At 51.8% G+C, this 23,961-nt stretch overlaps 6 protein-coding genes across 6 annotated transcripts; 3 read left to right on the forward strand and 3 right to left on the reverse strand.

The window, feature by feature from the left end:
- Window positions 1-817: 817 nt before the first annotated feature.
- UCRPA7_4696 (putative nape-hydrolyzing phospholipase d protein) lies at window positions 818-2,106 on the forward strand (the record flags this gene model as incomplete). Its single annotated transcript, XM_007917247.1, has 2 exons — window positions 818-1,005; window positions 1,068-2,106. 2 exons carry the CDS (start codon window positions 818-820, stop codon window positions 2,104-2,106), a joined length of 1,227 nt encoding a protein of 408 aa, XP_007915438.1.
- Window positions 2,107-8,475: 6,369 nt separating this feature from the next.
- UCRPA7_4697 (putative glycoside hydrolase family 47 protein) lies at window positions 8,476-10,091 on the reverse strand (the record flags this gene model as incomplete). Its single annotated transcript, XM_007917248.1, has 4 exons — window positions 8,476-8,568; window positions 8,683-9,176; window positions 9,318-9,908; window positions 9,968-10,091. 4 exons carry the CDS (start codon window positions 10,089-10,091, stop codon window positions 8,476-8,478), a joined length of 1,302 nt encoding a protein of 433 aa, XP_007915439.1.
- A 2,062-nt stretch (window positions 10,092-12,153) lies between these two features.
- Window positions 12,154-13,424, reverse strand: UCRPA7_4698 (putative mating-type switching protein swi10 protein; the record flags this gene model as incomplete). Its single annotated transcript, XM_007917249.1, has 2 exons — window positions 12,154-12,979; window positions 13,048-13,424. The coding sequence occupies 2 exons, from the start codon at window positions 13,422-13,424 to the stop codon at window positions 12,154-12,156; spliced, it is 1,203 nt and encodes a 400-aa protein (XP_007915440.1).
- A 4,782-nt stretch (window positions 13,425-18,206) lies between these two features.
- UCRPA7_4699 (putative nucleoside-diphosphate-sugar epimerase protein) lies at window positions 18,207-19,172 on the forward strand (the record flags this gene model as incomplete). Its single annotated transcript, XM_007917250.1, has 1 exon — window positions 18,207-19,172. One exon carries the CDS (start codon window positions 18,207-18,209, stop codon window positions 19,170-19,172), a length of 966 nt encoding a protein of 321 aa, XP_007915441.1.
- A 770-nt stretch (window positions 19,173-19,942) lies between these two features.
- UCRPA7_4700 (putative l-galactonate dehydratase protein) lies at window positions 19,943-21,295 on the forward strand (the record flags this gene model as incomplete). Its single annotated transcript, XM_007917251.1, has 1 exon — window positions 19,943-21,295. The coding sequence occupies one exon, from the start codon at window positions 19,943-19,945 to the stop codon at window positions 21,293-21,295; it is 1,353 nt and encodes a 450-aa protein (XP_007915442.1).
- Window positions 21,296-23,119: 1,824 nt separating this feature from the next.
- UCRPA7_4701 (putative diaminohydroxyphosphoribosylamino-pyrimidine deaminase protein) lies at window positions 23,120-23,626 on the reverse strand (the record flags this gene model as incomplete). The annotated part of the gene is made up of 1 exon (XM_007917252.1): window positions 23,120-23,626. One exon carries the CDS (start codon window positions 23,624-23,626, stop codon window positions 23,120-23,122), a length of 507 nt encoding a protein of 168 aa, XP_007915443.1.
- Between the last annotated feature and the right edge of the window lie 335 nt (window positions 23,627-23,961).

Genomic DNA, 23,961 nt, shown 5'->3' on the forward strand with positions numbered 1-23,961 from the left:
CTGTGCAGAAGCTCAAGAAGCTGAACGAAGGGCATTCTGCAGTCGGATTTCGGTGTCCTAATCCGCTGTTTAGCTTGAGACTCTTGCGGTCGAGCTGCTTGCAGGAGACCAAAACAATTACGGTCGATATTCGTGTTAGCGGACCCGCGGAGTTTGGTCGATGATCACTAGTAAAAGAGCGGACTTCGCATCTGATCGCACCCGATTGAACAAGATGGTGGTAGCAATGGGTTACAGGAGACGATCGAAGCAACTGGCACCACCTGCGGCCACTGCCACGCTCGACTAACTGGCCTAGTAGGTGCGTGTTCCCTTTCTAGAATACAATATGGACTCTATGATGCACACTGTTGCGGCAACGCACGGAGTTAACGGGCCCTGAACCTCTCCACACGCAGCCTCTTCCCAGCACCAAAGCCCGACGGCAACATCCGTGGTGACGGCGGAAACGAGCTACCTGTCAGGGTATTGTACTTTCTTTACTGCTTGGCGTCTGGATTGACCCGACTCCTGAATAGTGGCGGTCGGCCTCGCGGACGAAGCTGGCCCCGACTGGTATGGTTGGCACTATTGAGACTGACACTGATGGCGGCGGTCCAGCCCATCGAACGCCGGCTGGGCGTCATGAGTGCATGACACGCGTAGTAATGTGCCTTTGCCATTTATACTTTGAAAGGGGCCTCGCTTCGCCCAAGATGGCTGCATTCGCTTGCCATTCCGTCTCCTTTAAGACCTCATGTCCTCCTTGCGGTTGCCCCTACCGAGGAGGCTCCCTGTACCCAAGATATCAGTCTCGCCATCACGACCCTCGCCCATCATGCCAACTCCCATTACTGTAGCCAAACTCCCTCTCGGTGCCTTCGGGCCCGTCCCGGACGATGCGAAGACCAAGCCGCATCATGAGAAGACCAAGAGTGGGAAGTTTGTGAGGTTTCAGAACATCCACGCATCATTCGGCGATGCCCACAATTTGTCCATGCCCAAAGTCGGCTTAAAGATCTTTTGGTGAGCAAGCCACCATTATCTGTCTCCTTGAAAGGAGTTTGTATTCTGACATTGCCCGAAAGGGGCCAAATATCAGGAAAGATCAGATACCCTGATGTTACGCCGCCCACGGTGGATGTCCTTCCCCCGACTTTTCTGCCAGACAGGTTTGCGTCAGAGGAGCTGCGAACAACGTGGCTCGGTCACGCAAGCCACTACATCGAGTATCCTTCCGGCCTCCGCGTGCTCCTTGATCCAGTCCTTGAAGAGCGGTGCTCACCCTTCTCCTTCATGGGGCCGAAGCGGTTCACAAAACAACCCTGCGCGATTGCAGACCTGCCATTCCTCGACGCAGTCATCATTAGCCACAATCATTATGACCATCTCTCGCACCCGACCGTGCTCGAGATCCACAGGCGGTTCCCCAACGCCCACTTCTTTGTCCCGATGGGCGTCAAGAAGTGGTTCAACTCCTGTGGTATCCAGAATGTCACCGAGCTCGACTGGTGGGAAGACGCTGAGCTGACGGTGAACATCGCCGACGCCTCCGGCGGCAAGAGAGACTCGGGGCTCGACACAGACACCAAGGCAATCGACAGCATCACCGCCAAGATCACCTGCCTACCTGCGCAGCACCTATCTAGCCGGACGGGCTGGGACTTCTGCAAGACGCTCTGGGCGTCGTGGGCCATCAAGTCCGGCAGCGGGCCCGCAGACGAGCGCTCCGTCTGGTTCGGCGGCGACACGGGCTACCGCTCCGTGCCCGAGATGCCCGACGACGAGGACGACTACTCGGACAGGTGGGCGCACCTGCCGCGCAACCCGCAGTTCAAGCAGATCGGCGAGCTGCGCGGGCCCTTCGACCTGGGCCTAATCCCCATCGGCGCATACGCCCCGCGCTGGGCCTTCTCGCGCATGCATGCCAACCCGTTTGACGCCGTCGAGATGTTCGCTGACACGCGGTGCAAACAAGCCTTGGGCATCCACTGGGGCACGTGGACTCTGACGACGGAGCCGGTGCTTGAGCCGCCGGCCAAGTTGCGGGATGCGCTCAGGCGGAAGGGTGTTGCTGAGGAGGGCGTGTTCGATGTGTGTGATATTGGCGCGTCGAGACATTTCTGATCTGGCCATTCTTTACAAGCGGCTTGTTGCAGCTGCGAATGGTGTTCTTAAGGTGGCACCGGCGAGGCGTTCAGGTGCTGATTTCACCCCATCCTTTCCCCTTAATTCCTTGTCAGTACTGGACGGGGTCTTGTCAGGCGGCGTTTGATCGGTTGGGAAATCTAGAGGATTGGTTTACTCAAAGATGACTGTAGTCGAGACTACACTCTAAATTATCACCATTTGACGTCAACATTGTTAATTCCTCCAATCTGATTACTACATTATATGAGGTGAAGTCTTTTGAGGCTCTTCAATGTTGCTACGCCGTAGTAGTGGATCAGGGTAAGCAGTGCTTGAATCCCACGGAGCTTACGCCAAGACCAATCAGCACTCGGAAGATCCATGCAATCGCCGCTATTGCTTGCCAAACACCAACTCATGTCCATTATCACAACTTAGCAGTGGCTAGACGATTTGCATCTTGACTACTTCATCCATCCTACAAAGGTAGCCCCCGGAAGACGAGATGCAGCACAAGCCGGGTTGCCTGAGACATCAGCCTGTCCTGCAAACAACCCATGCCTTGTGCTCCTTTCGCGGTTCGGCTCTGGATCAATAGGATTCATCGGAGCCTGAGATCTTCTTTTCGCTAGAGCTTGCGAAAATTCGCTCACATGTTTGGCAAGACCATGAGCCAAGTGGTTCACCCGGTTCGACAAGTCGACTGTGATTTTGTTGATCTGAATTTAGTCCCCGTTATTAGAAGCCTTGTCGGTGCTGTTTATTACACCCTGTATCATTCGCGTCGTCAATTGGACGATGGCGACGTGTTACTCGACTAAAGAGCTTTTTTTTCATACCGTAATACTCTACATTTCCAAAATCACAGAGTAGAAAAAAATCGAAAGAAAAAAAGGCAAAAAAATTTGAAGCGTCTCTTTGATTGAGCGTGTCATCCTTAGTGCAGGGGCCATGCTAATCTTCTCCTGTGGAATTGGTTAATATAGGGCTTGAACACTAGAGCTTGGTGTGAACTTACTGTATCGTTTCAAATTGACCAAATGCCCGAAGGCAAAAAATTTTGGTCGAAAGTAAATATATATACCCTGAACAAGAGCGCCAGCACTCATGTGGCGCTAAACTCTAATCAGCAACCAGCCGCGTTACCTAACGGAGCAACTACAGAGTAAGTTTTAGCCCACTGTACCATTCGCTGCGTAAACTCCATGCTATCGAAACTGCTTATTGTTAAAAGCAAAGCCTCACATGACGTTTCTGGTTTGATTGGCCAACGATTATGCGTCGCTGCAACCTGCTTGCCGAGGAGCGTGACTTCAGATCCGTCATCTCATTATCCACATCAACGGAAGTGTGGAGGATCTTGAGGGCTCCGCTCGTGATGAACAAGCCCAAGCGATTACATTGGAAACAACTATCACCACAGCTGTATTTCGTGACTATTTCTTACCGACAGCGACATAGCCATTTACTGACTCTTCATGTCGCATACACTGGCAGTTGTCTGGCCTGGCAAGTCATTCCCGGCATCGGATGGTGTCCTTAACGTCGCTACGATTCACTAGGCTGTTTCCACGCGACGGCCAGTGGAAGTTGGACTCAAAATGCGCTTTGTTAGCACATCGACAATCAAATTGGAGGAATTTTTAGAGGACGAAATTTCTTCATACCTTCCAAGCATCCCAACAGAAGACCTACAAGAAGGACGGAGCTGGCTGGGCCAAGATCGTGAACTGCTGCAAGCGAGCAAAGCGCAATGGCTTGCAATTTGTATGGATAGATCCGTGCTGCATCAACAAGACCAGCAGCGCCGAACTTCAAGAGGCTATCAACTCCATGTTCAGGTACGTGAAGACTTCTGGCTAATATCGAAATAAAAAATACACTACGGATATAGACAAAGCTTTACAAATCGGCCCAAAGATCCTAGGCGTTAGAACTGGATCAGCTTCTAAGTACATAGTAGTAGGTAGAGTACATATCGTCTCTAGCTTCCTGAAGCAAAATAAGCTCTCCGACGTAGTGTGTGGCTCGCATTTGGGATTATGCCGTGATTAGGGGTATAGTTGAAGTTGTACTTACTGATGCGTATTGGCGTAGCAAACGACCAGCTTGCCACTTCGCACTCGGTGTGTCCGCTAAGAATTGGACAGCCAAAAGGGCACGGTGCAAGCCCATGGATAAGAGTTTAAAAATTCCCCAAAGAAATTTTTTATTTAAAAAAGAAAAAGGAATATAATGCATATTATTATGTGAGATGGTGGCGAGAAAACTGATTCCATGATGGGTATAATCTTATCCTGTTCTGTATGGAAGATAGTAGTCTAAACCCAACAACATATAACCCCAATCCAACTACACCTCTTTTTCCACACAATCACCTCACACTCCACCTTCATAGTGCTCAAACACCATCACCAACTTAGTGATTAGGCTGACCAGTTGCTGAGAGAGCTAATTTAGCGAGTCTATCTAAAATCCTGGTCTCATTATTAAAATAAAGGGGGAAGAAGGTAAAATAGAAGATGAATAAAATCATTGCTCGGATGAACATTACAGTAGATGGAATAGATATCTAAACACCGATTGTGAAAAGCTTCACAGCCCCTGATTCCATAGTCGTTGAAGCCATCGGCTTGGTAACTCCTCCCCTTTTCCCACGGAGAAACTGTCGTATCCAGCACCCATGATCAATTTCTCCAACTCGGCCTCCTTGGCGGCAAGGCTTCTGAGTGAGAATTTATGATAGGTAGTTATATCGTGTTCGGGCATCTGGGGTGACCAATGCAGCGGCCATTCCAAATGGACGAACAGACGATCCACTTGCGGTATGGCACGCAGCGGCTCCAGAAGCCAGGGTGTTTGCTCGTCGAGAATGTGTGCTGTTTTGCTGGATCTGAGTTCCATTATCTCTCGCGGCGACCAGTCGGCCGTCAGCTCATACGGCACATCATCCGGCTCCCCGATCCGCCCATCAGGGTCGGACTTCGTTGACCAGATGTGCAAGACAAGCGTCAAACTTGGAGCATCTCCTTTTGAGCGTAGAGAAGCTAGATATTTAACAGCACTGCACCACTGACTATAGGCCGAATCGGTGGTTAAGAGGCTGGACTCGGGACCGATCCTGGGAAAGACGATTTCCAGGTTTCGGAGCAGTCTTGCTCCCACAGGCCCAATTTTATCGAGGAAGAGCCTCGCTGAATCATGAACCATGTACTTAGTCCACGTGTACCCATTTTCGTGATGCACGACTATGTTAGTTCTCTCTGACGGGCTACAGACATCCATATCATCGGGGTGGTTGTCATTGGAGGTCTCATCTGCCGTGATTTGGTTTGCCGCAGCAAACATGATGCTTTGAATGTGGAATGCATCTACTGAGACAACAACTCGATTGTTCGCGTAAAAAAAGTCAAGCGCCTCGGCGTGCATTGCCCGGCTAACCAGGAGCAGAGATAAGGGGTCAATTTTGTGGCAGTTGCAGCGGGAGGAGTATGATGCATAGTCAGACATACAGAAATCTCCAGCTGTTGATGAGGCACCACACCTGTATAAGAGCCGATGGGCAGTGAACCCACGCTCGGGGTCCCAATAGACCGTGCGGTCAGGGCTAACGAGGTCCGTGTATGAGAATATATGTTGCCGGATCTCCGCTGGGAGGTCTAAAAATCGGAAAGTGCCTCGGGGATTGGGGTCAGGGGCTTGGACTTTGAGTGCCGTTTCGCGGGCCAGATCCCACAATCTGTTGTCCTTGCACTGTCGGAGCTCAGCGAGGCGGAGATCAAGTTGGAGAAGCAAGCCGGGAAAGGAGTGTAGTGGCCAAAGAACTGCGAGCGTTTTGTCGCTGTATGCAGTCTCGCAAATCAAATGGAGTCTTAGGCGCTGGGGGCTCGCGTGAGTGAGGATGTTCTTAACAGCCAGGTGCCACATCGCAATCCGCTCCCAGGTCAACGGCTTCTCCTGTTCCCAGTAGTAATGTTGTTGAGTGCATAAATGAACATATACATCCCTCAACATAGAACATGCGAAAGGAGATAAGCGGCTAAGATAGTCAAGGCTTCTGTCGATGGTGTCACGACGATAAACACAGGTGTTTTCATTGAGCAAGATAGCTTCAACTTCACTCCTCACTTGCTGGCAAACGTCGGCAAGATTGCGGGTGGTGACGAAGTTCTGGTGCGGTATCTTGTGGTCGTCTTGTTCATCCTGAGAGATGTCGGGATACGCCATATAAATGCCGGTGACCAGCCCAGCGTACAAGTAGATCCGCCGCCGGATTAGAAAGGGCAGGCGAAGGAAGGTATCCGGGTGGTTGCAAGTGGTCCCCAAATACTCGCACAAACATGTTTGCTTCATTCTTTGCTTTGGTTCTGGTTGCATTACGAGTGCGAATGGCGGTGTGTCTCGTCTCTGGCGGATGCAGCAGGATAGACGACAGGGTAAGTTCCAAAACTTGCTCTGAGAAAGAGTAATCCGTAATAGAAACGAGGAACAGAACAGTGGAAGTACTATGGTTCAAAACAGTGAAATAGACTGGGGCGAAAAAAAGAAAAGAAAAATAGCATGGGCATGTTCGGCGAGACCATCAAAGAGCCGCATGGCGTCGGCTGGGCAATGTCAAAGAGTATAAGCTGCAAATTGGTCTTTGAAAGACACCCACTTACCAGGGATCTACTGGCGAGTTACAGCTCGCAGGGGTATAAAAGCGTTGGCAAGGAGGTAACTTAGTGGGGATAACTAGGTCTGTCATCTTAGAAAAGTATCAAGCTCTAGCAAAGTAATACTACCAAATTATATACTTACTTAACAAACCTCACTTCTATATTAAATATCTTATAGGTTATCTTCTCTATTAGTAAAGAATAATACCATTAGATCCTTTAATAAAACAATAGTCAAACCATTAGAGATAGGAGTAAAGACTTTCAAGTAGGAGAGGATTTTAGGGGAAGGAAGTAATCACCAAATGTGGTAGGGTGTCTGGAAACCAAACTTGGTTCCATTTTTGGCATTGCAGCAACTTGAACCAGGGTAGCAGAAAACAGCCCCATAGTCAACACACCAAGCACCCCCACTGCGCACTCACTACACACCCACCGCACACTACGGAGGCCGTTAGAACCGCAGCAGCACCGGCCCACTCACGAAGAAGGAAAGCCTCCATGACCAGATTTGTCTTTTATATTGGGTTGTTATACTACTTCATGAAATAAAGGACAAGAGATAATTATAATGCTTGGTCTGCATATATTTTGAGGATACGAGTACAAGGTTGCATATACTACACAATCACATTGCATGGAAAATTTCAGCTTGCGAATTTCTAGAGTGTCAAGATGACCTAGTTGTTATAACTGCACCGAGGCTACAATTGGAATCCAGAAGCATCAGATTCAAGATGCTACACAGCGCAAAAACAAAAGCAAGATGCGTTATTTGAATCTAGTTTATTCGAGAAGGGATTAACTCTCTGGATTGCATTGATATATTTGGATATCATAGACTCGTTTGAACGGATGCCTGTTGTTTGGGGAAACTAAGACTTACACTTGTGGATGCCGCCAGGCTAGAGCTAAAGTTCGCCACTGACCTTGGCTGGATGAGTTACGTCGCTCAACCTTGCCACTTGTTGCCACAAACTAACACTACTACGACTATATATTCAACAACCGCCAATGATTTTAACTCTTTCCGAAGTTCTCCTTACAACATTGTCTTTCTACCAATCTTAACACCTGAATCCACGGCCGCGTTCATTCTCCCTTCCACATTGAAGACGATGCCTATTCCCAACTTTCACGCCAAACCCACTGAAGTTGCCGAGCCCGCAACTGAGAGTGCGCAGCAGCCTACTGGTGCAGGCGTCAATACCGGAGCGGGAATTACCAGGCCGAAGACAGAAGAGGAACTTGAAGCTGACCGAATTTACGAGGAACGAATGGAAGAGGAATATGCGAAGAGAGAGGGCGGGGCATAAAGTCGATGTTGACTTGTCATTTCTTGTATGAAAGCCCGAACGAGAATGTATTCTATCAACAATTGATAACACACCTCACCTCATGAACAAAACTAGCCTGTTTTCGAATTGGTCCTACAAGTTAATCAGTCCGCAAGATACTGCTGAATCCTCAAGTTAATTTACATTATGAGTTTGTGGCTAACAAGTGCGTAAAGACTCTCAATTAGTAGCAAATCAGTCATCAAAAGAACTACTCATCCTTGTCTACCAGCATCAGATTACTGTTGATCATTGCATGCACTCTACTACTGATTTGTCTTCAAGTAATTTGATTGAGTATGCGCCGCCATCTAGTCTGTTTGTGACGCTCATATATGCACTCATGCGATTTCCCTCATTATGCTCGATTATCATAGCGGCCCTCCAGCCATCTTCACGGGATGTGCCTCCGTGTTGAACACAAATGTGTTCGAGTGGTCCGCCTTGACCTGGAAAGGGGCATCCTAATAGAGTAAAAAGCCTCGTGTCAGTCGTGTGCCAGTCACACAGAAACCATGCATACATCGGCGACACAGCAGAGCGCACAATGCAGGAGAACGACAGCAAGAGCAACTCACCTCGGCATGAATCAAGTAGCTGTACTTCAGCACCTCCGCAAACCAGAAGCTCTCCTGGAAGTCCGAATAGCCCCCGCCGTCGGCGACGTTCACGTCGTTGATGCTCGAGAAGCCGCTGCCGACGCTGCACGTCTTGTTGATGGCGAGGAAGGCCTCCCACGCCCACTCCTGGTAGATGGGGTCGCCGGTGGCGCGGTAGGCGTAGTAGTAGCTCTCGATGACCTCGGGCCGCAGCACGTAGCTGCTGCCGGTGATCCAGAAGCCGGCGCGCTCGTAGAAGGCCTCCTGGTCGGCGGGCGGCCCCGCGTTGTTGGTCGTGTTGTTGTGATACGGCTTGTTGTCCTGCCAGTTGAACACCTCGGGTCCGATGCCCGTCGCCGTCTGCTCGTATGTGTCGCGGCACCCGTCCACGAGCGTAAGACCGAAGTCAATATAACGCTGCTCGTTGAGCGTCAGGCCGCCTAGGATGAAGTTGCCGCCGTCAAAACATGCCACTGCGCGGGGCGCACGTGTTAGTCAGTATTATCAATCTCACATAGTCATGAAAAGGGCCTTGTGAAGCGGTCTAGAATAGGCGGGTGGCTTAAGGTTGTGCCTTGGCCTCACAAGACACGGGAAGGGATTGTGTAACTCACAATGCTGGGAGACATAACGCAGGCTGGTCGCATTATTGTAATACGCGAGGAAAGTCAAATCTGGACGGGTCGTGGGATGTGACGCCAGGTACGTGATCGAGCTTTCGACAGCCAGGATCCAGCGATCCTTGTAAAAGGAGAAGCGGTCTGGATCGTACAAGTACATCTTTATGAGGTACTCGTAGAAGCTGTCAGTTCCGCCAGTCCAGCCTCCAGAGCCGTCGAGAAACAAGCCGTCCGTGATGTTCACATTCGTCCCAATGAGTCCGGGGAATGGCTCTCCCAATTTAGGATGCGGATCAAGCAGGTAGCTCTCGCCCTTCTGCGCAAGTTCGGCGTACTCAGAGTCACCAGTCAGGTCACTAAGACGAGTCCATTCCATGACCAGGGTGCCGATGGTAGCAATTCCGTTGGTATCAGATCCCCCCTTGCGCGGGGGGTCGAAAAACAAGCTGTTGTCCGGAACTCCGCTTGGAGTGTCGAAAGCAACTTTCAGATTGTCTGCCAGCCGCTTCGCTTGCTCAAGGATTGCCTCAACCTTTTCAGGGTCACTGGCATAATCCGATAGCGGCCCGGAAAGCAGATCGTATGCTGTATGAGCACGTCAGTCTCGACACTAAGAGTCTAATCGACTTTCGGCAGTTGCATACCTGAGAGAAGCCCGCCAAGATAGCGGATGGTTGTCTCGAACAGCGAAACCTCGGTTGTGGTGTTGTCAAAATTAATCGTAGGCACAAAGTCCAAGAGCTCGTCAATAACCTCTTGATTGCCCATTACCAATGCCGTGCTGAATGCATCTACAGCGCTGGCACCCCATCCATTACTGGCGACAATCAGCAATTGTGTGCTGGAATTGGGATTTCTCAATTGAATACCTACCGATCGTCCTCGTAGCCATTGGACACTGGCAGCAGAGAGTCATGCGGGAATGCATACTTGTAGTACCCGTCCCAACCGCGCTGAAAGGCCTCTTTCACAGCATCGGCGCGTGTCTTGTTATAGACGTATGTGGGATTGTAATTGGTGTCATCCCGGGCCCAAGATGCTGCCGGGACTGCTACAACTTGGGAGGCCAGAAGAGAAAGGCTGGACCAGCAGGTTAGGGACCGCATGATGTACAGCAATTGGGGCGGTCTAAAGAAAGATTGTCACTGGCGGATAGCGAGAGGAATTGACCGAGAGAAGACCCAAGGAAGGAAAGAAGAAGTATTATATTCGGAAGCCGGGTCGGGTAAGAAGTCAATATATTAGCTACCCGCCATCAGGCTCACCCGAAATCCTGGGAAGGGCATATTGAGCAGCACGTGGAGATGCAATCTGCAATATGTCATTCCTCAAGTGACTGATGATTGCAACGCGAACATGAGGACAGGGCAAGGGTGGTCACTCAATGCTATGGTACGTGTATGTAGTATAGCCTGGTAGCCTGGCAGGTGTGCGCGAGCGAAGGAAGGGATGCATTGGAAAATGCCGATCGTCAACCTGCCGCGGCCGTGCATCCTGCAAGACGTACCGGACAGGCATCTGGGGCGGCTCACGCCTGGCGGTCCCATTGGGCGAATGCTGCGCGACCTGCCTGATCCAGCAGCAATACGACCAGACGACTCCAAGATTTTGCTGCACGGTTTGCGTTGTGCCCTCGCGGTGCAGTGGATGCTGGCAAGGGGTAGAGGGGTCGAGGTAGGCCGTGACCACTTGGCACTTGACCACGGTGATCACCCCGTCTAATGACCTTGATGAACACCCCCAACGCGCGAGGAGCTAATGTACGAACTGTCGTGTCTCCCAAAGGGGGCAGGTCATGTAAGCAACGACAATACACTAGTAATGGCATGGCATCTGAGGGTTCTGGAGAATGCAAACCGATGGAGTGCGGAGAAATGAGACGTTGTTCTGTGTGTCTGTCCCCATCTGTCTCACTGCCCAGCTTCGGGCCGTTTCCTCATGACCATGGAAAGAAACCAGCTATGACATAGCTAGTCGTTATGTTTGTATGCATGTGAAATGAGCCTTCTTCCTCCACGCAACGTTGCGGTAATGGGAAACCCAAGGGGTTATGTGACAACGATTTGCTAGATACCATAATGAAAGAAAACAGAAATAAAATGAAGCCAAACAAGCTGCCTACAAATCGCGGCGCGTTTTCAGGAACATGCGGGTTGTGGGGTCCAGATGAGGACTGCAGATCTCGGCGATATTGTGAGAAATCCTGTTTCCCAGCCACCACGTCCCCAAGCTACCTAGGTACCTTGATCGAGGTAAAGTTAAGAAACGTTAATTAAGATAAGTAAGCTTAGCTGAACCGGCTAGGACAGCACCTGGGCAGTTGGCTTCCGGAGCAGAGACTCCACTGATAATGCATATTGATGCGCCCAAATACCTTATCCTTCCACCATCACGAGGTACCTTGTAATGGAATAGGAGTAGTCGACATTCTTCATGACACCTGACTTTAACGCACGAGCAGAGAGTCCATAATTCATGTCTGAGGAGCACTTATGGACATCCTGGGCGGCTGAAATGTCAGGGGAAAATGACAAGAAACGGGTTTGAATAGTTGCCATACCCCACCGACGCCACTTTGCCTTTTGCCAAGCACGGACACACAACTAGTGGCCACTAGCTACGCGGGGAATTACAAGCCTTCAGGCCTGCCGCTTGCCGGTCAACTACCGAAGCCGCTAAAGATTCGAGGTCTAACCCGGCCAGCAGTGGATCGTATCAAATGGTTAGATCACAGCGGTTATAGCTTCCATGTAATGTGAAGCGCAAAAAAGTATCGAATTTTGGGGCTGGCAGGATTCTGGATGCATTTCAATTGAGGTCAGTACTAGCTTCATCCTTTCTCGCGAAGTTTCGCTAAAGCAGCAGCGACGCCATCTGCTAAATCGTCGTCTTTCCTCAACGCAGATGATTTCTGCTGGCTCTCGGCCATCTGTCGAGACTCCTCAATAGCAGCGGCTACCATGGCATCCTCGTCCTCGTCGTCGATATCCGGGTCGTATATTTGGTATTGACGAGGTCTGCTTTGCTGCTGTGATGTGGACTGTGACTGTTCGCCTTCAGGAACACTCCCAGACGTACTCCGTCCCACCATCTCTCTCAGGGGCGGTGCTGCGTGCAGCGGGACGGCCTCGTCTAGCCTGGCCCTCCGCCCATCCTCGCTCGGCTCCGCGGTGAGCCCCCGCTTCGCCGCCTTCTTCACGCGGAACGGCTCCTCGACCGCCTTACACCACGCCTTGACCTTCCTCTCGCCCCACCCGCTGATGACAGCGACCTGCTCCGGATCGGCGTTGACGGCGGCCCGCAGGCTGCCAAAGTTGCTCACGAGCGCCACCGCGTCCGCCTTGTTGATGCTGCGCGGCACCGTGACGAACTCGACCAGCTTCTCGGCGTAGCTTGTCGCCTGCTGGCCGCGGATGGCCGCGAAGCTCGCGTGCTCGTACGACTTGTACAGCTCCAGGTAGCGCGCGGCCTCGGCGGCCGACCAGCACAGCACGATCGTCACGTTGTTGACCAGCGACGTCTTGGAGAGCTCGCGTAGCGAGTCCTCGTGGTTCGGGATGTCGACCATCGTCAGCAGGATGCGCAGATTGTACTTCCCCTGCAGATTGCGGATGCGCGTGTAGATGTACTCTGGGTGGAGGCGGTGGTACTTGAGACTAAGGCAGGAAATAAGATGTCAGCTCTTGCAAGTTTGCTATAGGTAAAGGAGGTGAGGTGAACGAACCTCAGGAAGAGCGCGCAAGTGGTCAGGCCCAGGCCGTAGTCGGCAGGGATGTCGCTGTACTCCCACGGCAGGGACTTCAAGCATGCGATGACAGGGTTCCCCTTCTGCCGGGGCGAGACGAGAATCGACGAGCCAGCAGAACGCTGCGGTAATGCCTGCGGCGTGGGCTGCACGATCTTCGACCCGGAGCTTGAGCCGTTACTCGGCGGCGCTCTATCTAGCCTTTGCGGAGTTGGCTGCTGGACTCTCTGGATTCTTTGAGGGGTGGGCTGCTGGGGCGGGCGTCGCGGTGGTGCCTGCCCACCAGACGCCGGGCTGGCCTCGGAGGCCGCAAGGGCCGCGATAAAGTCGGCATCGGCTCCGAAGTCGTCATCCATGGCGGCGGACCAGGCCCGTTACGCACCAGTCGGTGTGTCTCCTGGCGAGACGTGGGGTGGTTGGTGTCGCTGGACCGGGGAAGCGTGCAAAAAGCAGGATTCTCGATGCGTGCCTTGCGCAGGTAGGTAAGTGGAATGGCGTTGTGGCACGCGTTAACTAACGACCCCTGCAAAGAAGTGACGTAGGGCGCACAGACCATACTCACCACATGGCATCCGTCATCGCATCCCCGCCAAATCACCAACAAAGCGTGGCAGCTAGCTGTACCTGGGCAGACAAGATGACGAAGACGAGACAAATATCGATTGATTCAAGGGGCTCCAAAACAGTCAATCCGGTTGCATTAACTGCTCATGAAGACCAGACCTGAAGTAACAATCATTAATACTGTGTGGTCATAGTTCCGCAGCTCATCAACATGGCGGGGCAGTTAGCGAAGACCGAGGTGGGATCACACTTCAAGGTCCTGCAGTGACGCGGTGGCGGATCGTCTGATCGTCAGGGCAGCTTCCTAGGGATCGCGGAGCTTGGACGATCTCCCACTATGGAAAGGGGTAAATATTGTATCGAGATGAATGTTGTGTAGATTCAGCTACCTAGCTACCCAGCTATCCAGGTGAATCTGCTCCTACAACAGTGGCATGCCGCCATGTTCCCAGACAAATCCAAAAGCACCTATTCCGCTGTACACCAAATGCACCCGCCATGACCTTCCCAAAATAAGTTAATAGTTTAAAAGAGGAGACAAGGTATCAATGAAGAAAAGCATCTAATCCAGATCCTCGCTATCCAGCGCATCATAGTCACTGTCACTACTCCTGCGTCCCTCGGTCAACCGATCGTGGACGTTGTACAGTGCTCTTAGCCACATGTCAAACATGGCCTCCAGGGGTTGTAGCTCATCAGGTCGTAGTCTCATATTTGTCACTTGACCCCGCAAGCGTTCGTATGCTTCAATCATGACCCATATCTGTAAAGCCGGCACGTCTGAAGGACTCCTGAACGGCCGATCGCAGATGGCCGAACTCAGTTCTCGGGAGAGCAGGTCGAGGCAGATTTGCAGACTGAGGTTATCCGATGCGGGTGGCGGACTCAGTACCGGGTGCTCAGGTATCTGGACTGGCGAAAGTGGTTCAGGTGAGAAGGACACGGGTTTGAAATAGACGGTCTCTTCTTCAAAAGCCACTAGAGTGCCATCGTCCGATGTTGGCGACCCGTTTGGTAGATCTGGCACCGGCACCTCCAGGTGATGTGTCGTCCGCAACTCTTCGGAGCTATTGGCTCTGTTTTCGGGTTCGTTGCGCTCCTCTTGCCTTGAAGGCGGAGGTTCTGAGTGCGAGTCGAAGAACATTGAGTTCCGGCTCCTCAGAAGTGCTCTGTATTGCTCGGCAATCAACTCCACCTCAGATTTGTTTGCTGGTATGCTTGGGGTCTGCCCAGGAGCGACGCCCTCTAGTTGGCCGATGCGGAGAACTGGTGTCTTTGCCCGCCGTCTCATCATTGTTGAAGTTGAAGAGGCGGGAGAGTCAGGCGGCGGCTTGAGCGAGTCGAAAGAGCCTCGTGGTTCTGCATCGCTGACAGCGAGATGCGAGAATTCTGGGATGATGCTGACGGGAATATTAAGGGACTCGTTAGATTGTGCTGACGAGTCGAGAGAGCAGATGAACCCGCTCTTCCGGATGTACTCGAGCCACTTTGAGTCGCTCAGGTCGGGCGGAAGCGGCAGAGACGGCTGTGCCTGGGGAATCAATCTGTTTACGACAATAGGTTCGCATTTGGTCTCGGCGGGTATCTCGTTTGACGCGCCGGATCCTGGCCTCTTGGCCTGTTGACTTTTGTACTTTCCTACATTCTTTTGAAGCTTCCTCCTCAACTTGGGAGGATCGGCTTTCGCTTGTGGCAGAGGCAACACCAATGCCGGTCCCCTGGATCGATCCATGCTGTATCTTGTGCGAGATCAATTTAGGCAATAGGAGGCTTTGAGGGCGATAGACTAGAATTAAACAATATGGGGGCGGAGGTGTGAGAGAAGCGAGCAAGTTGGGTGAAGCCAAAGCTCATATATGCTTATAGGCTCCAAAATGGCATGGTTTGAGAAATATGACGTTTGAAGATCGAGACAATGGGGGCAGGGCTTCCTCCCGTATCCATGATCCATGTGGCCAGTGGTGGTGGGATGGCCTGCAGGGCCCCAGTGGAAAACAGGATTTGGAGACAACCGACTGGTTGGCTCATCGGGCTGCATAGACACTGCCCTGTAAGCCCCATGGTGGTTGGGCCACTGACCGAGGGCAACGCACCATATCAACTCGCTAGCCCATCTTACCTTAGTTGCAGTGGTCCAGCTGGAAGCGATGTCTAGATACTCGTATTGAGAGAGAGAAAAAAAAGCAAACGGAAGAGCATGAAAAGATGCTTTTGGAGGTCAAAGCTCAAGACAACAAGACGGTTCAATGGCGGGGCCCATTCTGGATCGCATAACGATAGCTAGCCTCTTTCCAGCCTTCTGCAGGCGGGGGAGCAATCGAGCCTGTCTTTGGGAGGCAGCTCTACCTGGTCTCGGGAAGCCTAGATCGTGGAGAGCGCGCATGAGGTGTGCGACTTGCCGGCCATCAGTCGACAATCGCAAGGCTTTTGGGGCGACGGCGAAGGCGGGCGAGAGGCTCCGTGGGCTTTGTTGCGAGTAGACTGCATCCGTAGCACCGCAGCCACTCGACTGCAAGCAGCTGATAAATCTTAACAGAATTGCCTGTCTGGGCATTAAGACCCCGACCAGCCCTCTTGTATCCAGAATAGCCCACAATCTGGCTGTGGGGAAGGGCCCTGCCAGGGCACCCGTCCGGATATCTGGGCGACTCAAAGCAGATCGGAGGGAGGGCCACTTAGCGAGGCCATTGGCCGGCATCATGTGTTGATGCTTCTACCGGCCGCGATCAATGCTTTGTGCTGAGCACCATGCGGGGAAATGCGACGGCGGCTCTGGTAAGCTAAAGCACTCCGTATGTCGACCGTGTTTCAGCATCCACAAGGTCTGAATAGTGTCTTCAATAAAGACGGATCGAGGGATCGAGAAGGAAGCTGCAGTATCCCGAGTTGGGCGAGTGCCCCGTGCCCTGATCAACGGCTAGTCGTAGAGGCCTATTGTCGAGGAGTCGGGAGTTGATGTTTCCGCAAGCATGCGGAAAATCATGCTTATCGGGCGTATGCTGTGCGAGTAGTTGCAGAGAGACATCTCCTTGACCAGGTGCTCGTGTTTGACAAGTGCAGAAAAGCCGACTTGAGTGCGCCCGAGATGGGAAGCAAATCTGGGTGACCGTGCCCTCCACGTGCCTTTGAACCGCCATTCCAGTGCTGGCGATGGAAGCTGGTAGTCTCAGGCAAGACAATAGGGCTGGAGCAGCTACCGGTATTTCATTTCATGTGGCCCCGCGTATAGAAAGATGATCACATCTGTTACCAAAGTCATGACCACTGTCGACTTGTGGTCGTGTACTTAGGTGTGACCGGATATGAAGGTGGCTCCAACGGAGGCAGGTCAAGCCCCGTTGAACCCGGCTCGGCGCCGTAGGATTCATTCTATGATTCAGAATCAGGCCAGCGGCAAACCGGCCAAGCCGGGCTTCAATTAGAACAGAGTTCGCAATGCAGAAGCAGAGTTCTTTCAAAATCACGACCGCACCTTCGCTGCGTACATCGCCTGTTATTCAATTACACCAGCATTTGAACTTCTGATATCGGCGTCGAAGTTTTATACCCCTACAATGGCCTCTAAACAGTTCTTCGATCCCTTGACTCTGCTGAGAGTCGCACCAGTTGTGTCAACCTCCATGTCACTGTGGTTTTGCGTCGACCAGTACACTTTCTTCAAGAACTTCATCACCCCTCCAGTCCGCGAGAAGGGAAATCAGATCCTGCCGCTCTACTGGAAACATTTTCTCTCGAAGGGCCTCACATCCATCTTTGGCCTCTACGGCCTTTCGATCGGCTTCGGAATCGCGAATCTTTACAAGGGCGCCAGTCCGTCTAGACTCTATGCCGTAGGGGCAGCCTTCTCAGCGGCACACTTCCTTTTTGTACCTTTCGTGGCGCCGAAAATCCAGGCAATGTCAGAGGGAAAGGATACGGATCAAAATTGGGATCAGCAGCGAAAGTGGTTGAATGTTCATGCGATTAGGTCTTTGTTTGTCGACCTCCCAGGCTGGGTATGCTTTTTGGCAGCCGCTTCGCAGTCTCTGGTGGCCATCTGAACCAAGGCTTCGCCATGCTGCGGTACGATAATGGAGATATGAATGTATTGCAACAACAAAGTTTAAATTCTATTGTACTAGTCATCCTCAACTTTCCACTACAAAGTTATACCAACCCAGCTGTTTATAAGTCAAGTGTGTGGCATAGGCCCTTACAGTCGCTAAACTGCCGAATCATCACCGTCATCACTAGAGACACATTTCGGGCAGAGCCCGGGGATGACTACCGCGTGCCCCTCAGCTCCGGCGACGGCTGAGGTCATTGAAGACTCATCATGTTTGAGCCCATTCCCGCACCTATGAATGTGCGACGCACAGCTTACCGCCGTGGTATGGTATCGGAGATATCACAACCAACAAAACTCTGACGTTGGATGCGGGGAAACCCAGCTTCCTTGTGAAGAACACCCAAAGCTTTTGCTTATAAGTGCACTATTAGTATCATATCTTCCGACAACTCGAATTCTTCTAATCTACGCACAATCATCGACTAGAATTGCTCGATTACATTCAGTAGCAGTCTATTTAGCTGAAATGTCGTCTAAGAAACCTGGCTTCACAGCCGACCGGTCGCTCGGTGAACTAGATCGTGAGCGCAAGCCGCGTGTCGTTGTCACGGGCGGCTCTGGCAAACTTGGGCGAGCTACAGTAGATTACCTGGCTAATGAAGGCTGGGAAGTCATCTCAGTAGATCTGCGGCGACCGCCGGGTATCAGCGAAGATGGGAAATCCGGACTAGGCGGAGCATACAAGCTGGTGGAAATTGATCTTGAAGACATGGGCGCCGTGTTAGAGACGCTCATCTCTACCGACATGGCCTATGGTGGCGTCGACGCTGTTGTCCACCTTGCTGCTCTGCCTTCACCTGGACAGACCAACAGCTCGCGACAGTTCAGAACAAATACCATGAGTACATATAATGTGCTTGAGGCATGCCGGAAGTTGGCGATTAAGAACATTGTTCTGGCCTCGTCCGAGACATTGATCGGCATCCCGCTCGCTACGGACGGCGTTCACGAGCCGGCGTCGCTCCCAATCACGGAGGAGCACGAGCGCAAGCCCGAGTCGGCCTATAGTCTTTCCAAACTGGTTGGCGAGGTCATAGCGGAACAGTATACACGATGGGACCCCGAAGCGAAGATTGTCTCGCTGCGATTCAGCAATATCATGACGCCGGCTGACTACGATAACTTCGAATCGTGGCAAGATGACCCGGCCAAGAGGTCTTGGAATGCGTGGGGATATATTGATGCCCGAGACGGCGGACAGGCAATTGCACAGAGTTTAAGGTTGAAGCGGACCGGCCATCACCAATATTTAATTGCGGCAGAGGACACTTGCATGCGAATGAAGAATGAAGAGCTGGTAAAGAAGTGCTTTCCTGGTATCCGGTACACACCAACAGCGGGAGATAACGACACACTGTTGAGCATCGATAAAGCAAAACGGGAGCTGAACTTCGAGCCAAGGTTCAAGTGGCAAGACCAGATCAAGAGATAGAATACTAATACAAGTCTTCCCTTCGGATAAGTGAAGCGGGTGAAGAGAAGACTAAACCTTGGTGAAATTCTGTCGTGAGACTTGTCTTTCAAATCCTTCGGCTCTATTGCGTCGGGATGTTCTCTTGATACTTTTGACATGAAATATGCTACGGTCCCAGGAACACGGCATTGGGAAGCGAAGGGCTTGGCAACCTTCATTGCATGCTCTTTATCAGTCTACCGGCGTAAGCCCCGGTAGATGAGGTGGAATATTCTCATTGTCGAGACAATGACTGGTGAGAACTTCGACGAGAATTAAAGTCCGGACTTTTACCGACGGGATATTTTTGGTCGCTGCGAGACTAATGGTGGAGAGTTCGAAAGGACCTGAATGATGACCCCCAACTTCCCGTCGCCAAAACGACGCCAGTGGCCTGTGGGTGAAGCCGAGAACGGCACCATCGGGGAAATTCTCCATCAATCAGACGACGGCATCATCAGTTTCTCCACTGCCCCTCAGTAATTGCCCCTCTATGGTGATGCTTCACGCGAGGCGCGACAACTTTTTCCATTGAGGGGTGCGGGGTGGTCGAGACTGCGGGCACTCCGATGGAAGCTTGTAGTCTGGCCTTAATGTTTATATAGAATCAAGTTCGCCCTGGAATTGACACAGCGGCTTTTGAGCTCGTTGTTCCCTTTTGTCTATTGCATTGTCCCTGTGATCCTCGTTCTTAGCTTGCGTGCTTTCTTCCGTCTCATACATCTTGCTGCCGTAAACCCAGAGACACTATGACTGACATCACTATCACTGGCTGGACGACTCGGGACGTCCGTTTCCCGACGTCCCTAGACAAAACGGGTTCAGATGCGATGAACGCCGCCGGCGACTACTCGGCAGCGTACTGCATCCTGCAGACAGATTCGTCCTACAACGGTCACGGCATGACCTTCACCATCGGCCGCGGCAACGACATCGTGTGCAAGGCGATTGACAATGTTGCGGACCGCATCAAGGGCAAGAAGCTGTCAGACCTCGTAGCCGACTGGGGCAAGACCTGGCGATACCTGGTGGCCGACAGCCAGCTGCGCTGGATCGGCCCTGAGAAGGGCGTCATCCACCTGGCCCTGGGTTCCGTCGTCAACGCCATCTGGGACCTGTGGGCCAAGGTGCTGGGCAAACCTGTGTGGCGCATCGTCGCCGAGATGAGCCCCGAGGAGTTCGTGCGCTGCATTGACTTCCGCTACATCACCGACGCCATCACACCTGAGGAGGCCATCGCCATGCTCAAGGAGTCTGAGGGCGGCAAGGCGCAGCGCATCAAAGACGCAGAGAACAGCCGTGCGGTGCCGGCGTACACGACGAGCGCTGGATGGCTGGGCTATGGCGAGGATAAGATGAAGGGTCTGCTGCAGGAGACGCTGAGCAAGGGGTATCGCCACTTCAAGCTCAAGGTGGGCAGCAATGTGGAACAGGACCGCAGGCGGTTGACCATTGCCCGAGATGTCATTGGCTATGACAAGGGGAATGTGCTCATGGTCGATGCCAACCAGGTGTGGTCGGTGCCGGAGGCTATCGAGTACATGACCCAGCTCAAGGAGTTCAAGCCGTGGTTCATTGAGGAGCCTACCTCGCCAGATGACATTCTTGGCCACAAGGCTGTCCGCGACGCCCTGAAGCCATACGGTATTGGTGTTGCCACCGGCGAGATGTGCCAGAACCGAGTCATCTTCAAGCAGCTCCTCATGGCGGGTGCCATTGATGTATGCCAGATCGATGCCTGCCGTATGGGTGGTGTAAACGAGGTTTTGGCCGTTCTCCTGATGGCCAAGAAGTACAACATCCCAATTGTGCCGCACTCGGGGGGTGTCGGTCTTCCCGAATATACGCAGCACCTGAGCACCATCGACTACGTTGTCGTCAGTGGCAAGCTGTCCGTCCTCGAGTATGTCGACCACTTGCACGAGCACTTCCTGCACCCATCCGTCATCAAGGATGGCTACTACCAGACACCGACCGAGGCAGGCTACAGTGTGGAGATGAAGCCTGACAGCATGGACCAGTTCACCTTCCCCGGTCAGCCTGGTGTAAGCTGGTGGCAGAGCGAGGAGGCGAAGCCTATCCTCGAGGGAGAGAAGATCTAGAGAGCTCCCCAGATATGTGGGGGCACGAAAAGGAGTTTAGCAAGATGTCACGCTTGCTTTTCTACGGGGAAACGATGGCATCCCGCGTAGTTCATATCTGAGCTACCCTTCTCGCTAGTAAAGTGGCAGTTCCTGCTACTTGAGCGATAGCTTTGCAGGTATTGGGGGTCCGACCAGTTGATCGGTCCGCACGGAAACGATGGCATCGTGTATTTCCACTTCTGCAAAATAGCAGTAAGTTGGTCATCCCTCAAGGTGAAATGACCTTGTATACATATTTGTTGGATTATGGGGTTCCGGTTGGGGAACTCGCCGGTCCGCAGGGTAACCTGTACAATAATACTGTCCCATAGTGGAATCAAAATATCATAAACACAAACCCGCGTCTGTACTTGATCTCGTGCTGAGATTGGTCTGAGATTCTAGTAAATCCGATGTCAAATTTGAATGTAATTCAAGGGTAACGGCTAACCCGCCTTACGGTCTGCAATATAAAGCAAAGTTATACCCATGACCGGGGCAAGCTTCCCATCTTGTTCCATCATCGTGGGATGGGCCGTGAGATTGTATTGGGCAGTAATAGACCACGTATCACCCAGTTTGACTGTCCCAATATCCAAGCATTTTGTTATGGAGGATATATGTTCCATCACCATTTCATCAATATCATTGTGGTGATGAGACTGATCCATGTTCATAGGCTCCAAATAGCCGGGACTCTCGCCATAGTTGGCTATGCCACTGCATATTGTTTCATTATTCTTCTTGACGTCAAGATCGACGCCCCCGTCATGAAGATGATTGCCGACTAGGACAAGATCCCCCGAGACAGTTGCATTCCAAGATGGCTCCATGTTAAAAGCGAACGTAGTGCCCTTCGGAACAGAAACTTCGGATCCATTTGCGCCGCATACACCAGTGATGTCCAGCCAGATAGGGGTTACGAGATCGAAATCAGAAGACATGATAGTGGTATAGACCCAATCAATGGTGAGTACTGCCTCGTTGGGTTTCTCCATATCATTCATAAGCTCGACAATGAGCCAGAATGTGTCTTCAGACTCAACAAGGTATCCGACTTTGCTTACCCTATGAGAAAGTTAGTAGAAATACCCACGTGAACAAATGTGCGCTACCTCACCCTCCATTTGAAATGTCAATAGTCGTTCTCTCGTTTCCGGACGCGAAAAAGCGCTCATATAGTTGTGGGCACGATGTATCTTGACGGCCTGTATTCATCATAAGGGCATGATGTAGCCACATGCCATTGTTCGCATTGGCTACAGTGCCATCTGGATATAAGAGACTTGCTCGCATAGACATCAGAATACACTCATCACACGGCTTCGTTGCGTTTATCATGGTAAACGACTTCATTCCATTGTCTTCATTCTTAGAAGGCACCAGAAACAGCCCATATTGAGTGGTGATCTTGGTCGTCTCAAAATCGGATGTAAACCGGTTCCTGTGATCTCCGTCTCCACGAATAGCGATCCCAACGGCGGCAAAGAGCAAGGGTAGATTGATGAGAAGAGATTTGGTCCCCATAATAGACATCTACCATTCAGTGCTGAGAAAACGATTATTGGAGTTCCAAATCTTTCTAGTGACCAGATCATGCTTTGACCTGAGGGCATGGCCGTTCGACCAATATTTATCGTCCGCTCACAGGATAAATTGACCCTCCGTCATTACCCGCCGTCCAGGGCATGTCTCTCATTCGGGAAGAGCCTTCCGCGCAACCTTATCATTTGTCTCTGTGTCATCAATAAACGGAGAGACAAGATGTTGTACTAGCAGAGACTCTATCGGAGACTTCGGAACTCAATCCTTGACAACATGGCCGGCCCTCGCCACTGCCAGTATCTCGTCCTCCAGGCCGTCAACCTTCTTGAATGCGATGCCCGCATTCTCTAGTGCTTTGCGACCAGTGTTTTCCGCGACAAACTTCTCTGGCTCCATGACGCCCACGTAGACAGTCTTGATAGAGCCAGCTAGCTGTAGAACACGCTCCGCGCAAGGTAGGTTTCCGCTCAGTCGCTTGGAGCACGGTTCCATCGTGGTGTAGAGCGCCATATCTCGCGGCAGGACATCCTTTAGGCTGTCCTCCGAAACCTGGTGCTGCGCCGCCAACTTCATAAAACAACATTGCTCCGCGTGCGTGTTACCAGGCAGCTCCAGGGTGTAACCAGTGGCGAGTATCGTGTTGGACGGAACATCAACCAGGACAGCCCCAACGCAGTAATTTGTTGGCTTAGGGGGAGACTGCTTTGCCAAGCTGAGAGCGTACTTCATGTACGCCCCATGGTCCCCGGGACTGATTTCCATCATTTTGACGCGGACCTACAAGGTGTATTTCTACGAGACGGAAAGATTGAACAGGATTCAAGCTCAGATAAGAAAGCTCTCCAGAGATTGAGGGCCAAGACATTTAGCATCTTGAAAGACCTCCGTGGGGTTACTGCATAGTATAGCCGGCAGACAGGGACCCACCTGCGGTGCTAACTGGAGGGTTCGCCGCTTATCGATAGAAGCTAGTTCACTGACGTTGCACCCAAAAACACAAACCACTTAACGCGTATAGGTCGCGTTTGCAAGCTACCTACTCTCATCCGTTGACATCGAACACTATCCCGTAGAAACGGCAAATTACCAACCATTTGAGT

This window comes from Phaeoacremonium minimum, assembly GCF_000392275.1.
Source record: "Phaeoacremonium minimum UCRPA7 unplaced genomic scaffold PA7_03_scaffold_359, whole genome shotgun sequence".
NCBI lineage: Eukaryota > Fungi > Ascomycota > Sordariomycetes > Togniniales > Togniniaceae > Phaeoacremonium > Phaeoacremonium minimum.